The sequence below is a fragment of the Mytilus galloprovincialis genome, chromosome 1, assembly GCF_965363235.1.
Source record: "Mytilus galloprovincialis chromosome 1, xbMytGall1.hap1.1, whole genome shotgun sequence".
NCBI classification, from domain to species: Eukaryota; Metazoa; Mollusca; class Bivalvia; order Mytilida; family Mytilidae; genus Mytilus; species Mytilus galloprovincialis.
The window spans coordinates 35,075,305-35,090,552 of record NC_134838.1 but is presented as its reverse complement, the minus strand read 5'-3'; the positions used below and the strand labels follow the sequence as shown (position 1 = coordinate 35,090,552).

The window sequence follows — 15,248 nt, the reverse complement described above, 5'->3', positions numbered from 1 at the left end:
TATATCTTTACATCTCATTTATAATCTTGAGTTTTTAACAAATTTAAGTCTATAGATAACCTTGAAAAGGGTCATGTAGACTTTTTCATTAGTTTTGACGTATGATGAATGGATTCCCATCTCTTGATCGCCCACATGATGAATAAAATCAAGGTTATCAACAAGATGAAATAAATAAATAAAATTATAACCTTTACAAATTTCATACAGTAAAAAAAACTGATGAAGCGAGAAGAATAGAAAAGTAAACAGAAAACAAAATCAATTATAAATCATATACTAGTATTGTAACCGAAAAAACGTTTATGGTCGCTTGGGTATCGTGCTTTTCGCCTGTTTAGAAGACAGATGTACAAAAAATAGTCATATTTTGATAACTAGTAGCGCTTCTGTGTAAAAACTCCTGATTTCAAATACTAGTAGAAGTTATATACGACAATATTTTTGGACTCCTGGAGTTGTCTTGAAATCCTTTTTAATTAAAAACAGACACGAAGTCGATTTATAGTTCAATATTGTATTACTAAAATCATCACATAACAAGGTAACATTTTAAGTTAAAATAACAATATATAAGGATGCTCAACAATCCGTTGAAAATTTGATTTCCCGACTCCTGCTCCACAGTCTCTCTCTGTTTTATTTCCCTTCTATTTAAGAAAACAATGGTAAAAATTTACCAAGGAACCATCTAAGTCTATACTAGTCACTGTGGAATCTAAATATAACTTTAATAATATCCGTGATGAAATACTCAACTCTTCTGTAAAGTTATGATGACATGTACTGTACCAAGGGAACAACCACTTAACTTTGAAGGGGGAGGTATTGCTTTTTTTCATTCTGAAAGTGTTTTTTTTTCTTTCGGATCATGTAAGCGGGCTGTAGTTCAAATCGCGAACAGAATTTAAGAACATAATCTAGAATTCAATGACAAATAATCCCAATCAGAATTTGTTTTCTATCTCCATGATCAAAATATTTTGTTCTTCAATGTTGTAAACCAGGATATATTTTTTTTATAAAAAGAAAGTCCACATGCACCCTTTCAGGGTTAAATGGTTCTCCCCTGCATGCCATTTACCACAAACAATTAAAAATATGTCATACTATTATAAAATTGGTACTATTTATATTGATATACGACTGATTGAAGCATTTAAATAATCAGAAATATTCGAATTCTATATTTACAGTTTTCATTAAACACTTAATTTTTTTTTTAAATGTATCATGATGAGAGTCTTAAGTAAAATACGGACTTCAATAATATACAACACGGTAAACTGTTTCCAATTTTAATGTTACCAACTTTATCGAAATGGGTGTAAAACATGTTCAAATGGTTGGACCTTGTACCATTTTTTTGACAGAACTGATGGCGTTGGTTCTCGATAAACACAAAACTAATGTAATTTAAAAAAGAAACACGTCACTTTTAACATTAATAAAACAAATATAGACGCATATTGAATTGTACATGTATACTTTATATTGCTGTTTTGACTAACTCCGTACACAGGCCTGTAAAAACAATTTGTACTTTGATGACGCCCAGATAAACATGGAAAACCACGAAAATAGTATCCCACGTATAACAATGGTACAATGTCAAGAATACTTTAAATAAATAAATAAGAGTACCACCTCATGCAACCGTAATCATTTAAATCAATGATTATACAATCGGTTATGTTATTATCTGTTGTTTTCATAAATGAAATCTATGTGAAACAAACCAGATGAAACCGGTGTACATTCTGACATTATGGTTGTTTAATAAAAATAAAATATGATTAGTCATTGCTTTTAAACATCTGACTCCTTCGTAAGAAGCTTATCAGATTGTTCAGTTAGCCCGTTGTGTATCTTTGATTTAGAACTACGTGTTGAATTTCTTGTATATGTCCAGGGACGGAACAGAAAATATCCAATGGCATATCCCAGAACGACAGAACCAATAATCCAGACATTCATTATCATTACACATAACATCAGAACGTATCCCAATACAACGCGAGTCATATGAATAGCTGTTCTTTTACCCACAAATGCACACTTTGCCATTTTAACAGTTCTTTTGCTGTCTGACCTAGAAAAATAAAAAAAGATATAATGCTAATAACTAAAAGTAAAAACAACACATCGCTATACGAAAATTGTATTCAGATTTAAAGCTAGTTAGACTAGACCATAGATGTAATCTATGACTAGACTATGTACTTGCCACTCTGTAAAGGTTTTTTTTTTTTTTTGCAACGTTCTCCCTAGCAAGTTAACTAGTTATTAAGGATATTTTTTTATTTTTTTTAGTTATTAACGCCCATTTCAGCACTACTATCTATTTTGTAGTTGCCAGTTGTTTTTGGATATAGAAAGCCGGACTGAACCATCGATCTCTGGAAGGAAAACTGACAACCTAGTCAATTAAGATCGGCGTAGAACGCACATGTCAGTTAGGTGATTCGAAACCCACGACCTCATTACAATATATGAGTTTATTAGACCACTGGGCCAAATATATGAGTTTATTAGACCACTGGGCATTCAAAGCCTTTTATTTTAACATTCGATTAATAGATCTTTACCAAGTATTTTTTATCCAAATGTTGTCTTTTTCTATATTTGAATATTTCAGTTTCCTTAGTAACTCCTTAAAACGGCATTTACGACAAAAATAGGATTTTCAGTTTCAGATTGTTAACTTTCCTTTTTTATAGTGATTTTCCGTTGGTTCCTTTCTATTGTGATTTTCCTTTAGTTCCTTTCTACTGTGTGTATATTCCCCAAACCCTTCCTCTTGATCTTTACTGTACCGATATTATAGATATCAAAATAAGTGATCTTTGGGTCTGATTTATTATTATGGATTTCCTGACCACAAATTACTTTAAACTCTTATATTATTATTATTCAATTACTTCATTGAAAAACCCCCATTTGGTTTGAAAATTTCTGTATCTGTAGATCATTATTACAGAAGAAGAGATATCGCATTCTTATTTTTACGATTATGTTGCTTAAAGAGAAGGTAGATTTATATACGAACTGTGTAAACTGATTGATCACTTGAATAAACTTAACACTGTCGTAGGATTTTTATCATGTTGTATACTTACGTTAATAGGCTGTAGTTAGATTAAAGAAAACCTAGATATGTTGTGATACACAACAATAGACAATTTGATGATATTTTTATTCTGACCTTGTCCAAAAATATGCATTTTTAAGTCTGCGTTTATGATGTCTTTATTAAAGGACGAACATGACTTCCTCGTCCTTTGTTTTCCTTTGTCGTCCCATTTGCAATTATACATATCACATCTGTTTACTTTTGTATTGGACTTTAAATTCTATGTATCAACAAAAATAGAAAAAAAATGTGTGTAGATCTTTGCCTGATATTTTCATATATCCACTGAATTACAGACATCAATTGATCTGAATATTAATTTTTTATTTGGTTTAAGTCCGATTTGAAAAAAAAGTGTTCCAACCCATGACCTCGCACATTCGATGCGAACTCTCAAGAAGAGAGATAATTGATAGTAATCAATTCCTTGACAAGTATGGCTTTTAGCTAGGTAGATAATGTGAGAGGAAAGGGACGGTAAATAGTCCGGTACTAGAATAAATTTATATTAGACATGTCAGGCGAGTGAGAAGTGAAGACAACTAGTTATGGAAAGATGCTGTACGAATTATCTTACAACTCTACAATTTCAAGGTCCAAATAATGGCTCTTATTAAGACATATCGTTTGCAAGTAACTCAATGGGCAGGTTTGGTGATTTTTTCTTTTAAATAATTGGCCTCATCAGTTATTTCAAATGTTGTCGGAATACAGACGACAGCAAGTTGATGGTAAAAATGACATGCAAGACCTTTAAGGAAAAGTGCGAGAGTTGATAACTTTTTACTCTAGAATACTACACAATATTACTTAATACCTACGTTTCTCCTTTTTGTAGTTTTGATTCGATTAAGTGTAGACTCTCGAATAAAACGCCCAAAACGACAGTTGTTATCATTCCTACGACCAAACCTAATGTAAAACACTGTAATTATTGATCAATACTAGTAATAATATATGGAACCTGATGTTCAGTGGTTGTCGTTTGTTGATGTGGTTCATAAGTGTTTCTTGTTTCTCGTTTTTTTTTATATAAACTAGACCGTTGGTTGTCCTGTTTGAATGGTTTTACAATAGTCATTTTATGTTGCGCTTTATAGATTGCTGTTCGGTGTGAGGCAATGCTCCGTGTAAAGGACCGTACTTTAACCTATATATATAATGGTTTACTTTTACAAATTTTGACTTGAATGGAGAGTTGTCTCATTAGCAAGCATACAATCTCTTCTCATATTTATCTTTAAAAAATAAAAACATTATGATTCTTGTCAGTTGAAGTAGGTAGTTGTCTTCTATTAAAAGCATGACTCGTAAACCATCACGTTTTAACCAAATGGTTCAGCGAAAGAAAAATGCACTTGGACTTTCTGTTGAGTGTATCTAGTATAAAATAACAAATATATATAAGATAGCTCGACTTTTCGTCAACTTATTGTCAATCTTTGACTTTTTTGTTAAAAAGGAGAGTGTCATGCCATAGATAACTGAATTAGAGTAATTTTTTGAACCAATGTATTTTGAATGTATGAATCAGTCTAATATGTGAATATAACTTACCGATATGGTCGTCAGTTTTCCATTGTAAGAATAAAAAGTTCGAGGTAGTGTATGTGGTCAGCACTTTATTCTGCAATAAATTTAATTTAAATAAAAAAAAAAAACATTTATCAACGTTTCAATTCAAACTACACGTATTATAATTCACTTTTAACTGAATCTTTATGTCAGCAAAACAACTATTACCTAACTATGCACACAGATTGAAAATGTGCTTTACCTGTTTTTGAATGGATTTGAATCATTTTTTCTCAGTGAATCTTATTTATTTTGTTGTGTCATGTAAACTCCCATGCAGTCTTAACATTATTCAGCGAATGAGATTTTACACATATCAAAGGTACCATGTTTAAGATTTGATAAGCCAGACGCGTTTCGTCTACATAAGACTCACCAGAGACGGTCTGATCAAAGAAGCTAGAAAGCCAAAAACAAGTACATAATTGAAAAGCATTGAGGACCAACAATTCCAAAAATTTGTTCAAAATACGTCTAAGGTAACCTTTGCCTGGGATAAGAAAATCCTTAGTACTTCGAATAACTCATACTTTGCAAGCAGCAAATCTATCAAATGATTATATAATTGATATTCATGTCAACACCTACACATCCTGGATAATCATAGGTCTGTTCTATGTTCCTTTGGAATTTCAACCAAAGATGATGAACTGGATCTTCCATCACTGTATTGGATACATAAACTGCATAAGTGTCCTTACAAACCACGTTATATTGCTGGGTCTTCCAAGTGCTCCACGAAACCTCTTTATAAATTATTAACATCTATTTTATCAGCAATCAAAGACGGGCTTCAAAGTTATTTTGAAACTGCCTATTCTAGAGATGGCGTGAATCAGATGTGGATACTAGAAAATTCTAAAGATCTTTTAGAGTACATACAATCTAACTCTCTTTCATCTTGTAATAGTATTAAAACATTTGACTTTTCTACACTTTATACAAGTATTCCACATTCTAAACTAAAAGACAAATTGAAAGAGTTGATATTGCTTTGTTTCATAAAAAAGAATGACCAACGAAGATACAATTATCTTGTCTTAGGAAGGGATAAATCCTTCTTTGTAAAGGACTACTCTGACTCAAACAAAAAATTCTCTGAAACTAACATTATCAAGATGCTTCATTTCTTGATTGACAACATATTTGTTACGTTAGGAGAATGTGTTTTTTTCAACAGGCCATCGGCATTCCAATGGGAACGAATTGTGCCCCTCTTCTTGCCGCCTTGTTTCTTATTATTATGAGGCTGACTTCATACAGGAACTTCTTAGGAAGAAAGATAACAAGTTTGCAATATCCTTTAACTCTACTTTCCGCTATATAGATGATGTTCTTTCACGAAATAATTCAAAAGTTGGTGACTATGTCGAACTCATCTATCCCATTGAACTAGAGATAAAGGATACAACAGATACAGTTAAGTCGGCCTCATATCTTGACTTACATCTAGAAATTGACAATGAGAGTCGATTGAAAACAAAACTTTATGACAAAAGAGATGGTTTCAGCTTTCCAATTGTGAACCTTCCATTTCTAAGTAGCAACATTCAAGCAGCACCTGCATACGGGGTATATATCTCCCAATTGATACGATATTCCCGTGCTTGCATTTCCTATCATGATTTTCTTGATAGAGGGTTGTTGCTGACAAGGAAGCTATTAAATCAAGAGTTCTAAATGGTGAAGTTGAATTCATCACTTCGTAAATTTTACGGACGCCATCACGAGTTGGTTGACCGTTATGGAATAACTGTTTCACAAATGATATCGGATATGGTCCGTACGTCGTAACTACAATCCCCTTCCCTTTTATGAATGTGACCTACCTAATTAGACTATTTACCGGATTTGTTATCTCATAAGCAACACGACGGGTGCCACATGTGGAGCAGGATCTGTTTACCCTTCCGGAGCACCTGAGATCACCCCTATTTTTTGTGGGGTTCGTGTTGTTTATTCTTTAGTTTTCTATGTCGTGTCATGTGTACTATTGTTTGTCTTTTTGTCCTTTCCATTTGGCCATGGCCTTGTCAGTTTATTTTCGATTTATGAGTTTGACTGTCCCTCTGCTATCTTACGTCCCTCTTTTCTAGTTTAGACATCATTTTATCATTTGTTCTAGTTTCCCATGCGTGAAACCTAGTATTTTTGTCATGGATTGCTATTGAGGATAAGTTTTTCGTGACATTCGAAAATCAAACAATGTCCTTCACCATTATTAAAAAAATTCATTTCTGGCGCTTTAAATTAACATATTTTTTTTTGTTAAATGCATTTAAACTTTGCGTTTTGAAGTAAAATAAAAAGTGGTGGACTTAACAGTTTTTCCATTGAATCAACCGATTGCTTAGTGCCGATGTATACATATGTGTATGAAAGTTCACATGATTGTATTCTTTTGCAGAAATAGACAACACTGCAATCGCAGAAAAGTAGTCTTAACAGATCAATAACTCCAATAACGAGTCATAAGACAGTTTCAGTCATTTCACTTTTTGGTAAATCTTGTCAAATCAGCATTTTTGCCTTTTGTCTGGAATCTTGTGTCTGATGATAGACTTGTAGAAAATTAAATAGCCAAAAGTATCAGTCAGACAAATAAAAGCAACAGTAGTATATACCGCTGTTCGAAATTCATAAATCGATTGAGAAAAAAAATTCCGGGTTATAAACTTAAACTGAGGGAAACACATCAAATATAAGAAAACTACGACACAACAGAAACACAACATTAAAATGTAACACACACAGAAACGAACTATAATATAACAATGATCATTTTTCTGACTTCGTACAGGACATTTTAAGAAAAAAGTGGTGGGGATGAACTTGGTTTTATGGTATGCCAAACCTCCCGCTTTTATGGCAATGTCTAAACAGACTAAACAGTGACGCTCTGATGAAAAAATTTCGAAAGCCAAACAAGTACAAAGTTGAAGAGCATTGAGGACCAAAAGTTTCAAAAAGTTGTGCCTAATACGGCTAGGGTTTTCTTCCTGGGATAAGAACATTAAATTTTTATAAAATGACTATATAATAGATATACATGATAAAACCGAAGTGGTGACTAACTACAGAATGAAAACGGATACAAGATGAACAAATATACTGAAATTGTCAGATAACTCTTTATAGAAAAGAGGTCACAGTTGAAGATGTGGGTGAGTGACATAGTCTCTTTAAATCCTTTTATTATAGCAGTGTCTAATAGTAAACATGACAATACGTCACTTTTGATAAAATAAAAAATCACTGAAACGCAAGAAAGATTAACTTATTGGTATATCCACATACCATCATTTTGATGTCTTAATTTTATTTCTTTTCTTGTTCAGTTACTGTGTCATCTGAGAAAAAAAACATGAACATGAAGAACGAAAACAAATGATGTTTTTATGATATATAGAAAAAATAATAATATTGGTCAAATAATTCAACCAATCAAATTTAGTTTTGCTGCATGCATAAACACTCTTCTGATAGCGTAAATATGTTATCAATTTGATCCGATAAAAACTCAAACGTTTAAAACAAAACATCATTTATGCTTAATTTATTCACTTTTTATTTTCTATGAAAGATTATAATTCGTCGCACGACTTGAGTATCTATTAAATAGATAGGTTGTACATAATTTGTGTTTTTCTGTCGAACTTGATATGTAATCCACATCTCCTTTCGTTTCAAATCTTCAATGACATGTATTGCCAAAACTGCATCCAACGAATTTGTTATTAGATAATGCAACAGGAAAGGCAAAGATTTGTTAACAACCAACAGCTTGTCTATTGAGAAATTAAATGCCCTAGAGAGCATGAATTGCTCACCTGGCATTTTTCCATAAAGGAGAAGGCACAATTAAAGTCATTATTTGGTCCCTGAAAATGCAAAATTGTAAACTTATAGAATTTCTTTCAAAATTATTTGAATGTAATAATAAATGAACATGTTAATATAATCTGGACACTAAGCGCTAAAAGGTCACTGATGATATAGCTATGACGCTACAAACATGTCCATATCGACGTATTTGGCCTAAAATAAAATTGTACATATTATGGTGAAACGGTATAGGAGCAACAGCGTTACCCAAAGAGACAATGTATACTCTTAATATCTTCGTAAAGTACATTTTGTACAATTTTTTTTTTTTTTTAGTAAAGATGTTGCTCATATATTGATATCAATAACAAGATATTAAATTGTGTTTGTTGTCAGTTTCTGCTGTTTTGCATGGTATTGTTTTGCTGAATAAAGGCAAAACAAAGAAAAATGTTAAAATTGTGAATAAGGCTACTACATGTATTGACAAGTTTTATCGTTAATTTCGACTTGTATTATATTATGATGACACTGTATTGATGACCATTTTTTTTGTTCAGAATTCAGTTTCTCCATAAAAGTTTTAAAGATAATAAAAGTAAAAACATGTAAATTGGTTTGAATCAATATCTTAGGGCTATAACATAAGGAGTTCATCAATGAGTTCTTTTATTTCGACTTATTTGTAGATCTTGTTTTCTGATCATATTTATGAACAATATCTCTCTGTTTTTATAAGTTTCGTCAAAAAACAATAGGCCTTCAAAACCCAAAATTGTTAATGCGTATGCATACTGTTATACATGAGGAGCTATATGAGCAGGAAGAACCTTGTGAGAAAAAATAAATCCAATCAAGGATTCATTTACTTAAAGTAGTTCAAACCATAGCTTCTTAACAATTATTGATAATTTAAGAAAGGAATGTAATACATTATGTCAATGTTGAATCAGGAACTTTTCAGTTAGTGGTACGCTTGGATGCAAGTGGTCTACTAACAGCAGTCTCAATCGAAATTCTAGAATTTGAAGCAAACATCGTGAAAACTCTTTAAGAACATCAGTCGTTTGACATTGATGCTTTTATTCATTACTACCGACCAATATATTACATGTCAATGAATGCAATATGATAAATGCCTGTTCGGTAATAACTGCGAGTTATTGCAGTCTATTCAAAAATAGGATATCCATCCCGTGAGCGTTTCAATGTAAGGAATTTCTTTTCTAACAGAGAATGAAATTGAAAAAAAAAATGAGAATACTTATTTAGAAACCAGTATTTTGTATGACTAGACAGTTAGGTACCAGGTTTATAATTTGAATCGCCAGATGCGCGTTTCGACTTCATAAGACTCATCAATGACGCTCCGATTAAAATAGTTAGAAAGGCAAACAAGTATAACGTTGAAGAGCATTGAGGACCCAAAATTTAAAAAAAAAAGTGTACAAAAACGGTTAATCTAACGGTTAATTGTGGTATCCTCGAGGACGAAACGCCCACCAGCAGTGGCATCGACCTAGATGTGTAAATAGTTATCAAAGATACCTGGTTTGATACATCAGACGCGTGTTTCGTCTACACAAGACTAAACAGTGCGACTCAGATCAACATAGTTAGAAAGCCAAACAAGTATAAAGTTGAAGAGAATCGAGGACCCAAAATTCCACAAAAAGATGCGCCAAATACGGCTTAAGTAATTTATGCTTGGGAAAAGAAAATATTCAGTATTTCGAATAATTCGTACTTTTGCAAACAGTTTTATTTAATTTATAAAAATGACCACATAATTGATATTCATGTAAACACCGAAGTGCTGACTACTAGGATGGTGATACCATCGGGGATGAAACGTCAACCAGTAGTAGCAACGACCCAGTGGTGTTAATAGTTATCAAAGGTTACCATGCAGGCTTGTAATTTGACACACCAGACACGTATTTCTTCTATATAAAACTCATCAGTGACGTTTAGATCCAAATAGTTAGAAAGCCAAACATGTCAAAAGTTGAAGAGCATTGACTAGAGACAGTACTGTATGCATCATATTTATCTGTTTAACGATTAGACACGTTCTTACTAAGTGTATTGTTTTAAAACACCGTCTTTACTGTCAAAATATGCATACAAGCCCTTTTATTGTAAGGCGGAGTAAAGCATATATCAATCACTCAATTAAAACGTTAAATCATAACAAAGAAAAAACTGAACTCCGAGGAAAATTCCAAAACGGGAAGTCCCTTATCAAACGCATTCGTCACATTTTTACGTAGATAAAGACATGGAAAACTAAGCAATATCTTTACTCTTTCATATGACCCACATTCATTGTTTTATTTTAAAAAATGTTAAATAAAAATCCTTGATAAATTACATCTAAATGATAATGCATGACTGTTGAAAAAAACTTCATAACGTCATGTGTACCATATGTACGATGGTAAAATTACGGTATGAAGAGGGTTATTGTACATATCAGTTAGTATGTGAATAGCGTGCAGTCTTTTATTGCATTTTTTCCTACTATTTTTTTTCTTTATTTCTAAAAATGTGAAATAGAAAGCTCTTAAAATAAACAGATACGGTTATAGAGGTATATTTGGTTTGTCTTACCAGATGAAAGTTTTGTCTACTATGAAATTATTTCCCCCAAAACTGAGATAAAGACTCTATTTTACTTTTTTTATTCATAAATCAATTTTGTACATTAAAAGCTTCTAATGTACGCCTTACTCTATGATAAGGATTATATAACTTAACGCTCCAATTGATTTTTGGTATTTAAAAAGTATTTCATCATATTTCCCCCTTAGAATAGAAAAAATAGTCCAAAGTATATTTTAATGTTATGGTTTAGGGACATCTTTAAAATTCATAAAAAAAAGTCACTGGCACTCAAAATAACAATCGTTTAATATAGAATTATATCATTCTCAATAAAATATTTAGACAACAGCATCATATATTTCATCATTTTAAATTCAAAAGTAGACTAGGATAAATCTAAAAATAAAATCTAGATGAAATTGTACGTCCGGCCGTCTCCATGACTATTAGCCAGTGAACCAATGTGTCTTAGCACGTATAAAAAAAAGCTGATGCAGTAGACACAGTACCTGAGTGAAACATGAGAATAGAATTAGTATTGCAAAATGATAACGTCATTACAGAAGACAGAAAAACAAACCTATTAAAACAAAAAGAGGCCAACTAAATTCTGCATGATAACTTTTTACAAACTTTATTTAGATTGGATCAAAATATAAAGAAAAATAGGCTTGACCCAGTTCCATTAGGAAACTGCTGCATTGATTTATCGTTATATATATAGATCCGTGATATTTTTGAACATATGTTCAAATATTACGCAAATAACTTAAAGCTAGATAATGTCTTACATAGGACGATTGTGTTTTTTCAATGGTTAAATGACACTTAATTTGAAAAAAAAACTAGTCTGCAATATTTATATGGTGATCTATATGACGTTATACGCTTTTAACAATTGCTATTGGCGTACTGAATGATAATCCTGGTACCTTTGATAACTAGTTATATAATGTGACGATAATTACTGACTACATACTCAGTTTCTCTCTATCTGCTATAGTTTCGTCAGAACCCTAGCAAATTTTCTAACACGTTTTCAAAGCAAAGGATGTATATATACTTCAATTCTCGAAAGTGATCAGGAAAAACATTAAGAGAAAGGGTATAGTTCCTTGATGATTTTTAATTGATCAATTGATAATTAAAGACATGAATGCAAAATAGTATGTCGGTTTTGAAGCATGGACTATCGAGCTTGTGATAATCCATGAATACAATCGGTCACTATCAGCAGTTTCAATCAAAATGCTAGAAAATGAAGAAAAACAACCTGAAGTGTCTGTTTTAAAATTTAGGAGTCATTTTGGTTAGCTATAGCTAAGCTTTAAGTCTTACCCGCCTGTACTAAGTCAAAAAGTTGTTGATTAAATATTTGATTTTTTACTCCGACGTAGAATAAAACCATTATCTGCATATTTTGAAAGTTAAGATGTTTTTTTAAAAATCAGTTCACTAGATAAGAACGTGTTTAATCGTTAAATAGATAAATAATATGCACAAAAATCTTACTCTAGTTGTACGAAAATTTTATTTCTAAATAAAAAGTCTCAGTTTATATCAAAATCATTCTCATTGTAAAATCTCACATTTCAAACATCTCACATACTGATGTTTCTAGCAATTTGTAATACATAATCACCGTTCATCTATTAACGAAATATTTGCTTTATAAGGGTCTACGTATGTACATTTTACAAATATATTAAAGTGCACAGCAATAATAGCTAAAAGTACATGAATCGGAAAGAAAAAAAGAACTACATTTTTGTTTGATTAAAATCATTTTTTATAAGTTACATTTACATTTAAATAGTTTTGCAGATCTATTGAAAACTTGCGAGTGTTATAAACCTTTTGCACTTAATGTGTACTATATGTAAGATGTAAGATGTATGCAATAATTATATGCAGTCATTTGTAGCGTGTCTTCCTTCTTGTTTTTTTCTTTTTTTTTAATATGACACAGAACCCCATTATATAGTAAGATAAGGTTGTAGAATAATTATATTAGTTTGACTTACCTGATAACAGCTAAGTCTATTTGGGAAATATTTGCCTTAAACTAAAATCATATCCTATCTATTTATATTCATAAATTGTATGTCCAGTATTTTAAATATTAATGGACGCCATACCCAATGCTAAGGATTATATAATTCAACGCTCCGTTTGATTTTGGTATTCAAATAGTATTTTCTGGTTTTTCCCTTATAAAAAAAGACAAAATAGACCAAAGTATTTCTAATGTTATAATTTTTGGACACAATTAGAATTCGGAATGGTCATTGACACCAACAATTTGTTATAAACGTGTAATTCATAATTTTAATTCTCAATTAAATAATTTGTACAACATCAGCCCAGCATCTGATATTTTATGAATACTGAATAGTTGACGTTTGTTGATCCCTGCCTTAGAATAAAGGAGCGTGTATGCATATTTTGACAGTTAAGAGCTTGTATTAAAAAATAAGTTCACTCAAAAAGAACGTGTCTAATCGTTTAACAGAAAAATAAGATGCACAAAACAAATCTCTCAAGTCTTACCGAAAACTGTTTTGTTAATAACAATTTAAATAACTGTTTTTATCATTTTCATTCTCGTTGTACACTCTCGTACTGTGAAAATCTCACAGGTTGTATATCCTAGCAATTTGTACTTTGTACTTGTTTGGCTTTATAACTATTTTGATCTGAGCGTCACTGATGCTTCTTATGTAGACGAAACTCGCGTCTGGCGTATTAAATGATAATCCTGGTACCTATTGTATTGTAATACATAACCGCCGTTCTACTATAAACGAAAAATTTATCTTGTAAGGGTTGTGTCTGTGAAGTTAAATTTTTCAAATGCATTTAGGTGCACAGAAATGATATATTTTTTTTTATATAAAAACAAAAATACTACATTTTTCGCTGCATTTTAATCGCTGCAGAGCTGTTTTATCGTTTTGCTTTATGTGTTCTGTATGTACAAAGGTAAAATGTTATGACGGTATGAAGAAGGTTATTGTACATATCAATAAGTATATGAATAATTGTAAGTACTCAGTCTTTTGTTGCATTTATTCCTTCTTTTTTTGTCTTCGAATAATGTGAAATAGACACCCCTCCCTTAAATGATAACATAAAATTGTAGAGATATAATTGATGTTGTCTTATCTCGACAAATCTTTAAGTACTTGGTAAAAATTATGCAAAAACTAAAATCAAGACTCTTTTTTTTAAACCGTATGCCCATTAATAACTACTAATGGACGCCATGCCCTATGACAATGATTATATAACTAGACGCTCCAGTTCATTTTGGTATTTAATTTCTATTTCTCGTTTTTCACCTTTAGCCCAGACTCTTATATTTCATCTCGTTTTTTATTCAAAGATGAGCTAGGGTAAAACAAAATAGAAAATCAAGAGGAAATCGTTCGTCCTTTAACAGGTACAGCTGAATCAATGTGTGAAAAACGTACGTTACAAAGAGAATGTAGTGCAATAAACATGCAAATACTGTTGAAATTGCAAAAAAAGATGCAGTCGATACCGAATGGAGAATAAAAAAAATGATGTCATTAGACTATCCTTAATTTTCTTTCATTAACGTTACGGCAGATACACGTCACTGACCGTTTGGTACCACTGAATTATTAACGGTTACCTTCATGAAATGCTAAAGATTGAGAACCACGAACTTGACCAAAAGTCGGATCTGATATCAGGTGCTTCAGAGGGATAAGCACACAATGCTCCACACGAGTCATTCACTGTGTTACTAATTTATTTACATATAAAGACTCATTCGGTGTTGAGACAACATAAACTTGCATTATAATTTCATTGCTGCCCCAGATATTTCATTGAATGACAGTTTGAAACATATAAGCTCGTGTATTTGATGAAGTTTACATCGATATTTTTTTCGTTAATAAGAATAGGATAGGTCTTTTGTTCCGATCTAAATATAGTTTATTTTAAATAACTTCCTAAAACTTGAAACCTAACACTTTATATCAGGTAGAAATCAAAACATTTAGTTTAATATGACGTATATATTAGAAAAAAATCTAATGTTCGATGTTGAAATAGAATGTTGACTGCGAAATGCGAA

General features: G+C 31.6%; 1 protein-coding gene across 4 annotated transcripts; it reads right to left on the bottom strand.

Moving 5' to 3' along the window:
• Positions 1-501: 501 nt before the first annotated feature.
• Positions 502-13,293, bottom strand: LOC143072676 (protein SLC31A2-like). 4 transcript variants are annotated; one of them, XM_076247748.1, is made up of 6 exons: positions 13,165-13,264; positions 8,539-8,589; positions 8,006-8,058; positions 4,691-4,760; positions 3,955-4,045; positions 502-2,092 (listed from the first exon to the last, which is right to left on the bottom strand). In XM_076247748.1, exons 3-6 carry the CDS (start codon positions 8,009-8,011, stop codon positions 1,810-1,812), a joined length of 450 nt encoding a protein of 149 aa, XP_076103863.1. In that variant the 5' UTR covers positions 8,012-8,058; positions 8,539-8,589; positions 13,165-13,264; the 3' UTR covers positions 502-1,809. The 4 variants fall into 4 exon arrangements, with proteins under 4 accessions (XP_076103863.1, XP_076103871.1, XP_076103876.1 ...); XM_076247756.1 differs by lacking the exon at positions 13,165-13,264 and adding an exon at positions 11,147-11,217; XM_076247761.1 differs by lacking the exon at positions 8,539-8,589 and having other exon boundaries at positions 13,165-13,293.
• Between the last annotated feature and the right edge of the window lie 1,955 nt (positions 13,294-15,248).

What these genes read in the sequence shown, in the direction of transcription:
- LOC143072676 (XM_076247761.1), bottom strand. An exon ending in GAAAACTGACGACCATATCG is followed by an intron (nt 4,046 to 4,690) that starts GTAAGTTATATT and finishes GTTTTACATTAG; the next exon opens with GTTTGGTCGTAGGAATGATA. An exon ending in AAACTACAAAAAGGAGAAAC is followed by an intron (nt 2,093 to 3,954) that starts GTAGGTATTAAG and finishes TTATTTTTCTAG; the next exon opens with GTCAGACAGCAAAAGAACTG.